The sequence below is a fragment of the Aquila chrysaetos genome, chromosome 5 (genome assembly GCF_900496995.4).
Source record: "Aquila chrysaetos chrysaetos chromosome 5, bAquChr1.4, whole genome shotgun sequence".
Taxonomy (NCBI): domain Eukaryota; kingdom Metazoa; phylum Chordata; class Aves; order Accipitriformes; family Accipitridae; genus Aquila; species Aquila chrysaetos.
This window is the reverse complement of record NC_044008.1, coordinates 52,717,717-52,727,925: the sequence shown is the minus strand read 5'-3', so window position 1 is coordinate 52,727,925 and position 10,209 is coordinate 52,717,717. Positions and strand designations below refer to the sequence as shown.

Below are 10,209 nucleotides of genomic sequence, written 5' to 3'. Positions count from 1 at the left end.
GCAGCACGAGTGCAGGGACAGCTGCTGTGCCCCAACACCCCCCCCCCCCCCCCCCAAAAAGCGCCAGCCTGGCCTGTGCTTCCCACACGGGCTCAGCCCCCGCTCTGGAAGGTGTAGCTGCTGCCGCCAACTGCTGTATTTTAAGGCACCGGGTGCTAAGCCAAGGGTCTCCACAGCCTGCGCTATCCCCGCATTGCCATCGCTCGTGCATCCATTTTGGCCCCTGGGCACCAGGAGTGTCCCAGTGCCTCCGCTTTACCCCCAGCAGCCAAGAGCTCTCCCACTAGCTGCTCTGTGCTGGCAGCGGGCGAGACAGGGTCTGGGTGACATCCCATCCTGCTCCACTACTGACGTAAGGGAGCACAGGCCTGGAAAGAAGAACACGTTTTTAATTTATTCACAACAGCTCGTTACAAAAGCGGGAGAGAAGGGCAGAGCCGGGTGCCTCGTCGTCACGGGGAGAAAACGAGCCTTCGCCCAGCCGGAGCAGGGCCCGGGGTCCCGCGGTGGGGGACGAGGCCGGCGGGGGCAGCCCCGCAGGCGGGAAGATGGCGGGCAGCCCCGCCGACCCCCCTGAGGGGGCAGCGCCCTTGGCGGGGGGGGCGGCGGAGGGCCGCGGGCGGCTCAGGGCGAGGCGGGCTTGTCGGGGTTGTGCATGTGGTACACGTCGCTCTCCTCGTCCTCCGGCACCTGCGGCGCGGCAGAGCCCCCTCAGCGCCGCGCCACGGCGGCCCCTCACGCCGCGGGGCGACAGCGCCATCTTGTGCCTCCCGCCCCCTCCGCCCCGCTCCCGCCGCCGGCCTCGACCCCGAGCCCCGCCTCAGCGCCTCGGCCCGCGGCCGGGCCAGCCCGCCCGCCTCCCTCCCTGCCTCCCTCCTCACCTCCCAGTAAACGTCGTCCTCAAAGCAGTTCTCGGTGGCGGCGTCGCCCCAGACTGGCAGCCTCAGGATGGCCCCTGGAAGCGGGCGGGCAGGGCGGTGGGCAGGGGGCCGTAATGCCATGTGGGATGCGGGCAGGTGCGGATGGCTGGAGTCCACCCATCCCGGCAGCAAAGGGGGCAAATGCAGCCCTGGCATGGTGCCTATCCCCCCTTTTCTCCAAACCCGTTTGACCTTGCTCCCCCCCTTGGCTGCCCGGTTTCCCCTGCTCCTATGGTCCCACTGCAGGGCGTCCAAATGTGAGCAAGCCAGGGGCCGCAACCCTTGCAATGCAAGTGGGGAGGACGCATCCAGCCACAGGCAGGAGTACGTGGATGCCTCCATTGCAGCCGCAGGCTGGACTCAACCCTCCCCTCTCTGTGCTCCCCTCCTGCTTACCCACAAGGGCCCCCCCGGCAAAAGCTATCAGCAGAGACACCACAATGCCAGCCGCCTGGAACCCTCCCTGGACGCTGGGTGTCCGTGTCTTGTATGTGCCGGTGAAGTCAAATGCCTTGATGAACCTGCCGAGGGCAGAAATGGCAAGGATTGCTCCCGGCAGGAGATCTTCCCCAGATCTGGAAGAGTCATGTTGTCCTGCTCCCTCAGGGACTCCTCCCTAGCCCCATCCCTCTTCTGCAATGGACCAGGAGAGTGTTGCAATGACACAAAAGACTGCTCATTTCCTTGTCCTCTGGCCCCTGGCAAAGCTTTACCTAGGAGGAGCCCAAAATACAAACATTTCTTTTGTATTTCAGACCTTCAGCCTTACCTGACCCCCCCAAACAACACAGGGATGGAGGGAGGAGCACCTCCCCACCCACTGTGCCCCAGAATAATGCCAAGCAGTAGGGTTGTGGCTCACTTTTTGAGGCTACCAGAAGTCAGCTGCAAGAGATGAGTCTTTTACACTTGAGTAAGCCCGACACTGTTAGCGCACCCCATGTTTTTGAGGGGGAAAAGGGCAACTGAACAGTTAACAAGGTCTGTTAATTCCTCCTTGCTCCCAGCCCAAGAAGCCCCAGGTGAAATCTATTCTCAGGGAAGATTTTCAAGCTGTCTTACCCTTCCTTTCCGTATACATCCTCTGTGGCTGCAGCTGCAGTGATGGCCCCCACAATGCCCCCAATGAGGCCCGGCATGGCGTGGAGGTTGTGGATGCCACATGTGTCCTGGATGTGCAACCTGGACTCCAAAAAAGGCTGAGGGGAAGGGATGCAGAGGGAGATCAGGGACATGAGCACAGCCCTGGAAAGGATTAATTCCTTCCATGGAGGACTGGGATAAGCAGAGAAGGAAGAGTGGTATTGTGTCCCATCAAAGAGCTAAGGGCTTGTAGACAAAGATGTAAGCCAAGCTCAAGATAAAATAACAACATGTCCTCCAAACAGTCTCCTATTGTGAGACTGAACCTTCCTGAGCATTTTGGGGCAGCAAATGGAGTCAGAAGCGCATCTACATAAGGGATGCTGGAAAGCAGTAACCCTCAAAGGGAAGTGAATCCATTTCTGGTCTCCTTAGCAGGACCAGGGCTGCAGACCCTTAGAGCGGCACTCACCGTGAGGTAGACATACCCCACCGTGGACACGATGCCACAGATGAACCCGACAATAAGGGAGCCGTATGGAGTCAGCATCATCTCTGCACTGGTGCCCACGGCCACGCCGCCTGCCAGCGTTGCGTTCTGGATGTGGACCTGCAGAAGTAACCGCCCTGTCTTGGCATCTCGGGGAGATGCAATTGCTCAGGGATGGTGCAAATGGCAAAGTGGGAGAATCAGCTCTGAAAATGTTTCTAGAGGAAATATCAGGGCCCATTTTCCTGCTTGTTGGTGAAAAACAGGAGAAGAACAGGCAGCCTCTGTCTGTAGCACAGGCGCACATAGACTCCTACTCCCTGTACCACACACATTCTTTGCATCCACAAATCTGGGTGGGGAGTTATGATGAGATGGAAATTGTCTCACCCATGTGTCATGCAGGCTCTGCTGTCACAGAGACATGTCACCCACACACATAACACGTACAAGTCAGCCCCCTGATTGCTCACGAGCTGCCGTGCAGGCCCTGCTTGCCAAACATGGCTCTGCAATATGCCTATCAGTAGCTCTCTGGGCAGAGCAAGTCCAGTCCCTGCTGTGACTTAGGTCCACCATGTGCGGGGCATCAGCCTACACATCAAGCAGTGTAGGCTCACTCACTCACTTCCCACTTGCTTATTTTCAATATAGGCTCTGGGTTTCTGCCTGGATGCTGGTTTCACCATCATCCCCTGAAACCCAGTATCTGTTCAGCAAAGGACAAGAGCCAATCATTTCCTGAACCCTTGATCAACCTCATTATAAGTCCCCTGGGCAGCACAGGGCTCTCTGCTTACCATGTCAAGCTTGCCTTTCTTCTGCAGCATGCTGGAGAAGGCCACTGTGGTGAGGACACAAGCGGCCAGCGAGCAGTATGTGTTAATGGCAGCCCGGTGCTGGGCATCCCCGTGATCAGAAATTGCTGAGTTAAAACTGGGCCAGTATATCCATAGATACAGGGTACCTGGTGGGATGGGAAGGAGGGGACGAAGAAGAGGCGGGGAAAAGAGAGAATACAGGGATTGAAAAAAAACCCTCTAAAGAAGATCTTTCTGCACAGGGGGAAGTTAAATCCCATAGTCCTGCTGCCCTGGAGCTGCACCCCCCATGATGGGACCAGCATCAGGAGGGGCTGGCACAGAGGGGGAATCAAAACACGTCCTTGTCTTCCCAGGTACTATCTCAGTCCAGCCACTGATGAAGGGAGCTGAGTAGCTCTGAGAGGTGGAAGACGGGGATACAGAGCTTCGCAGCCCCAGATCCTGGTTTCAGTTTGGTTTTTCCAGAGACACAGGAGGGACCAGTCCTCTGCAGCCATGTGGTCCACATGTACCAGCACCCCTGAGGTGGGGGCTGACTCACCGATCATAGCGAAGAGGTCGGAGTGGTACACAGAGCCCTGTTTGTCCTTACTCTGCTCCAGGTTGGGTCTGTACAGGATGCGTGTCACTGTGAGGCCAAAGTAGGCTCCGAAGGTGTGAATGGTCATGGAGCCACCTGCATCCTTAACCTGCAGCCATGGGAAAACAGAGGTTTGCTTCTGGAATCGCCACTCATTATGGAGCTGAGGTCTGGTCTGCATCATGCCCACCTTGTCTGCCCACTGATTCTTCCAGCCTGCACTCAGTCATGGGGAGAGGTAGATAAAAACGCTCTGGTCCTGCTATCTATCCTCCTTGTTTGATCCCATGCATGGCCATGGCATTCCTCTTAGCTTTCCCTTGGAAGGCATCGAGGCAGAGGGGAGTTTCTGACCTGTCCCAATGGCAGTGGGTTGCAGCGATAGCCAGGTTGGCTCCCAAGTGCACTCAGGTCTTCTGGGAGCTCATTTGCTTCCCAGCCATTCAAGCCCTCTCTCGGAGAGCAGGAACCCTGCCTCTGACAGCAGACATCTCGTCCTTTTTGATTTCCTTTTACAATGCCCATATTCCAGCAGGGAAAACAGATGAGAGGGAAATCTCAGGCACGAAGAGAGTGACTGGTCCTTTGTGCTAAGACTTCTTGTCTGCCTCAGGGGCCGTGGCAGAGGGACCCAGTGCTCTTGAATTGCCAGGCTTGTGTATAAAACCCCAGAAGATCTCCCTTCTCAGGGAAGTACCACCCGCTGACCCCCTCCTTCATAATCTGTCTACTTTTTCTGCCTGAATTCTTGCATTTCAAATGCTTATGAAGGCAGTGCCTTGGTGGAGCCATAGCAAAGGGAGACAATTTGGAGAGACACGAAGAGGAAGGAGCAGAACCAAGTGGGTGCTGCCTAAAGCCTTACATGAAGCAGGTTGAGGAGGATGTACTCGTTCACCGCGAAGAGCGTGACTTGAAACAAAGTCATGATGAGGAGCTGTATGGGGCTGGTTTTGCCCAGGATGGCCCCAAAGGCAATGCACACAGAGCCCACACTGAAATCAGCATTGATCAGGCTGGAAGAGGGGAAGGAAAATTGTGGTTTAATAAGGAAATGCTCTTCTGTAACTCACCCTCACCCATCCCCAGCTCTAGAGATCCCACCTGAAGACAAATAGGTGATTAGGAGAGAGCCCTGGATTTCCCACTGACCTTCCTCCAAACTTTACATACTCTCCAGGAAAGGTGCTTTCCCCCAAATTGTTTAAATAATGTGGAATATATGTGTTCTATGCACTGGCATCCATGGTGCTTGGCCTGGGACTAAGGGGTGATGCTCATCTCACATTTCCCTTTGAGCAGTACCACCATAATGGCAGGTACCTTTGGGCTAAAAGGTGGAAAGCAAGTGGAGGTATGCAGAAGGAAGACAACATTTTAGAGACTTGTTTGCACATAACAGAGGGACAGGCGCTGCCAGCTGCTTGGCTCCCATCCCAGTTCTTCCACTGGCCAGTCAAGAGATGGCATCCCAGAGCCCACCTCCTCCTTACTTCTCCACTCCAATGAGGATCTTCCCACTCTTGAAAGAGTGGAACCAGCCTTGCATCAGGAGAGCCCACTGGATCCCAAAGGCAGCAAGGAGGAAATTGAAACCCACGGCTCCGAATCCGTAACGCTTGAGGAACATCATGAGGAAGCCAAAGCCCACAAAGATCATCACGTGGACGTCCTGGAAAGCTGTGCAGAGGGAAGGGACCGTCAGCTCTGTGGCAACACCAGGGCTGTGAATGCTATTTGAATTTGGTTGTGAAAGGAAACTAACCACATCAGTGGCAGTAGGGGGGAAATTCAAGAGAAAATGTGTGTTTGTCCCATGTCCCCACATTTCTAAGTCTGAAAATGGCTCAGTTTTTGGAAACTGGCTTTAGGTTAAAAGGCTCAGTCTTGAAAGTAAAAAATGTTTATTAAAAGCTGTGTGCAAGAAAAGACCGGAAACTAATGGAATGTACAAAGGAAAACATTTTTCTATTCAGATTGTTTTTTCCTCTTCTGCAAAAAACCTTAGAAAATGTCACATAAAATGAACAGCGAAATTTTGTTGAAAACACATGAATGGTTGTTTTGGGTAGATCCATCCAATGCAGGGTCCTGGTGATGGCTCAGAGCAAGAAGAGTACAAGAACAAGGGAAGTTTACAAATACATTTTTAAATGCCACTGAAATCAGTGGCAAAATACCCTTGAGACCAGGATCCCACCTTGTGAGATTCTGAGTGCTTAAACCAGAGAGACCCAGTTCTTCCCACAAATGTTCAGACCTGCTAACTTGAGACCCTCAGATGCCCTTCCCCGGGGGAAACCAAACCTGCATGAGCCTCTTGAAAGAACTTCTCGGTGCAGTAAACCTGCTGTACTTTTTAATGCTGCACGTTTCTATCAGATAAGCATCACTCTGCAATTAAGTGAGCTGAAACACTGCATACTTACAAAGTGAGCCATGCAAACCCTCACACTGGAGGCCACTCTGCCCATGAAAAGACCAGGAGACCCAAGGCTGGGATCCAATGCTGGGAGATTCCCACTAGCAAACCCACTCTGTAGAACAGGTAAACACAGCATTGACAGAGCTATGCCAGCAAGTTCTGCATTATGCAGCACACAAACCATTATAGTCACTATAACCAGCAATATCTGTGCACCACGGAGAAGGCATAAGCTCAGGGCAAAGGAAATTCAGTGATTGAGAGTCTGCTCTACTCTGAACCTGTGCTGAAATCCAGCAGCCCCAGATCCGCTCCTGCAGGGACAGTGGGGTTGTATCTGCTGCTTCCACTAAGGGCTGGGTGAGGTGTAGCTCTGCAGAAGCCGTGGCTTTTGTCCTTTGGTGCTTTACAAGATCCTGCAACTTGTTTAAGGACAAGCATTTGGACAGGCTCCAGAAATGTAATGCCATGTTGCCAAGACAGGTTAATCTGCTTGTTTTTATAAATGCCCCCCATGACTATGAAATCACTTGTAAAAAAAGAAAGGAGGCGAGATCTGCAGCTGGCACTGTTCAGCAGAGGTCACTTCAAATGCACTTCTCTGCATGTCCTAAGAACCAGTCTTCCTAACTCTGGTTTTACCATACAATCCCACAGACTTTCCCTCTGCAGCTGTATTTATTCTCCCCACCTCTCTTCTCCAGTGTAAGCAGCACAATACACAGCTAGAATTATCTGCTGCCATTTGCATTATATATTCCCACTTTCATCCTAAAAGCAGAAATACACAGGTCAGAGTTAAAGCTGTGGACCGTGCGCCCTCTGAAAACACTGAGGATCCCCACTGTGTGTTAGACCTTGTAAAAAACACAGGAGGAAGAGCAGGTCTTCCTTCAAACTGCATCCAGTCTAAAGCCTTTTCCTAAACCTTGCATTTGTTTTCCCTTGGGAAGAATAACATTGGCATTGCTCAGAGGCAGCCTAGGCACTGCCATGCCCTAAAGGTTTTGTGACCCTGCTTTTGTGGGAGGACAATTGCCATCACTATTGAGAGGAAGTGTTTGGGCTTTGGGAATGCTACCTGTGCAGAAGAATGTAATTTCTTTTCCCTAGAGAGCAGATGAGTCACCCATTAGGGAATATCAATGTGTGATTCAAAATGAGAAGGAATTGCCTCACTGACTGGACCTGGCAATTGGCACCACTGACACAAACATGCATAGGCTTCCCTCTGCCTGCCTTTCCAATCATCTCTGGGCTTGGAAGACCTGTCAGTTTGTCACTCCTATCCCACTGCTATTGCGAACAGGTCCTATGGACAGCAGTGGTCGCAGACACATTAATACAAATGATCCTTCGGTGTTCAAGCATTGCACTCTCTTCTGAGCAGCGCTGGATGGACACAGGGATCAAAATGCCAGGGCTTGGCTGCCTTGCCATGTTTGTCCATCTTTGCAGAGAGATAATATTTCTGATTAGATAATGGAGAAAAACCATCTGTGCTTTTGGGCACATGAGCCCTTCCTCAGGTTTGAAACAGAAACATAATTCAAAGCTCAACAGAGTGAAGCAGTTGCTCTTAGGTTGATTTAGTTGCGTGAATCCATGTAGCCATTTGAGGGGGAATATTTGGTGCTGCGGAGCAGGGGTGGGAGATGAGGACAGAAAAGATGTCATGCCCTTAGCTCCTACAAGCTCTTTCTTGGACCGCTGATGTCCTCCCAGCACATCAGTGACAAGAGCAGCCCTCAGGCACTGCTGCTGCTTCATGCCAACCAATGTGGGGTTAGTCCCAAGGGCAGATCTCAAGGGAGAGCCCAGGGCAGCCGCGTCCGTACACTAACCCAGAGGCTGGCTGAGCAGCAGGTTTCTGCAAGCAAATCCTTTTCTGAACTAGCTAATCCTTAGCAGCTACAGGTTTCTATAGCTCCTTTGATTTAGCAGGTGTTTTTAATGGAAATGTTCTAAATAGATGCATGACTCAGGCCTGTTGCTTCCTTGGAAACAATTGCCTACAGAAGCAGCCTGTTCTGAACGGCTCGCAGAGATGACCAGCCCTGGAGATCAAAGCTGGCCAAAGGTACCACCTGGCCAGAAGGGCTTTAACCACCTGAATAATCCCCGTGGCAATACGATGCAGTGACCCAAGAACCTTGGGAACCTGGCAGGTTAGGAGGACTCCAGCATCAAAATGCCGCTAGCTAAAGGGTAATTTACTAGTGAGGGGGAGGACGTAGGAAGGGGAGGAAGATGTCACAGGATCTCAACAGCCATTCCTCTGTATGCACAGAAAAGCTTGCTCTGATCCAGAGCTGAGGGAGGGGGCAGCAAGCCGAAACTTGCAGGGTGGTGGGAACACGTCAGCCCTATTCCTGGAAAAAAGACGTCAGGTACTGGTGTCACGGTACCCTGCTGACAGAGCCCCAAGAGCACTGGAGGGCCATGAGGCTTTTCTCTTACTCTTTGGTGTACCCCAAACCAGCCTGAAGGCAAGAGCTTGACTTTCCAGCAATCGGTGGAGATGTTGCCTCTGACAGGCTCTGCCATGGGATGGGCTGGGCTGGGCTGGATGCGATGGCCTGGGATGGGATGGATGGGGTGGGGACCAGCCAGCACCAGGACTACGCTTCCCGAATACTCACATGGGTATCGGAAGTAGAAATCGTTCTCTATGTCGCTGGTCAGGTTCATCTCTCGCTTCTCTTCCTCCCAGTGTGCATCAGCTTCGGGGCCAAAGCGCACGAAGACCCCGAAGAGGACGATCATGGCCACCTCCCAGAGGAGGCATACGAGCGGGAGCCGCCAGCGCATGTACGTGTTCTTCGCCATCCCCTGGTGCCTCGGACGCTCCATCCACAGGGATCCCCAGGGGCCCAGCAGACCGTGTGAGCCCACAGTGCCTGGCCAAGGCTGGCGACATATATAGGTTGGAGAGGGCGAGGTGGGGCCCAGGGAGGTGCCTGCAGCAGGATCACGTTTCAGGAGCTTCACCAGGCTTGCTCCTCTCGCCCTCCTTCTTCCCTGGGAGGAGGAACAGGTCTCGGCCCCTTTTCTGTGAGCTGCTCCGAGGACCTCTGAGCCCTGCCTCCCCTGGGGACAGTAGCTGTGGAGGCCAGTGCGAGGGGAGTGGAGCCTGGGCGTCCTGCCCCTTGCTCTGCCCAGCCCCACACCCCTTCCCTTCCCCTTGCAGGAGCACCCTGACCCCCGCTGCCCCGCGTGCCCTCCGTCCCTGCACTGGGTTCTCCCCTCGCCACCCCCCCCAGCTCTGCAAGCACCCTTCCCCAGCTGGCACTGAGGGTGAAGGCAGGGTGCCCCTTGCTCCAGCTCTCAGCTGTCCGCCCCTGTCTCATCTGGCACAGCAGCAGCGCCAGGAGGCCCTTTGTCCCGGGGTGAGACTGTCCTGCTCCTTGCTTTGCAGCGTGTATCCAGACAGTTGACTGCACCCCCTGTGAGCCAGGATGGAGGTGAGCCCCATGCAGGGCAACTCCCAGAGCCTCTTGGGCAACACCAAACTGTCACCAGCATCCGCTTCCTCCCGCGAGCCTCTGTCCTGCGTGCAGAGATGGGGGGACACAGCCCTGCTGCAGCGGGGGTCTGCCTGGGGCTGCCCGCCCCCTAACCAGAGTAGATGGTTCTCTCTGACCAAGAGCAAATGGGGCTGAGCCCAGGGGCCATGCTCCCTTCCGACGACCAGGAGAAGATGAGTTGTGGGGCCTCCCCACATCCCTGCAAGCAGCCTGAGTCACTGGGCTGGGCTTTTGGAAAAGCAGTCTGTGGGGCAGTCCCAGGAGGAAGAGGAAGATATATGCTTCAAACCAAAAGCCAAGATCCTGCATGCATGCACAGGCATGCAACGGCCCTGCCAAGGCTGCCATATATCTATAAGG

General features: G+C 54.0%; 1 protein-coding gene across 1 annotated transcript; it reads right to left on the bottom strand.

Moving 5' to 3' along the window:
• Positions 1 to 411: 411 nt before the first annotated feature.
• RHCG (Rh family C glycoprotein) lies at positions 412 to 9,384 on the bottom strand. The gene is made up of 10 exons (XM_030014953.2): positions 8,965 to 9,384; positions 5,391 to 5,577; positions 4,763 to 4,913; positions 3,859 to 4,006; positions 3,294 to 3,460; positions 2,476 to 2,613; positions 1,983 to 2,119; positions 1,317 to 1,441; positions 882 to 955; positions 412 to 690 (listed from the first exon to the last, which is right to left on the bottom strand). The coding sequence occupies exons 1-10, from the start codon at positions 9,173 to 9,175 to the stop codon at positions 625 to 627; spliced, it is 1,404 nt and encodes a 467-aa protein (XP_029870813.1). The 5' UTR covers positions 9,176 to 9,384; the 3' UTR covers positions 412 to 624.
• Between the last annotated feature and the right edge of the window lie 825 nt (positions 9,385 to 10,209).

Bases quoted from the DNA above. Each gene is read 5' to 3' on its own strand.
- RHCG (XM_030014953.2), bottom strand. From the start codon at position 9,175: ATGGAGCGTCCGAGGCACCAGGGGATGGCGAAGAACACGTACATGCGC. The intron at 4,007-4,762 runs GTAAGGCTTTAG...CCATGGCTGCAG, and splicing joins TCCTCCTCAACCTGCTTCAT to GTTAAGGATGCAGGTGGCTC. The intron at 2,120-2,475 runs GTGAGTGCCGCT...CCTTCCCCTCAG, and splicing joins TGGGGTATGTCTACCTCACG to CCTTTTTTGGAGTCCAGGTT.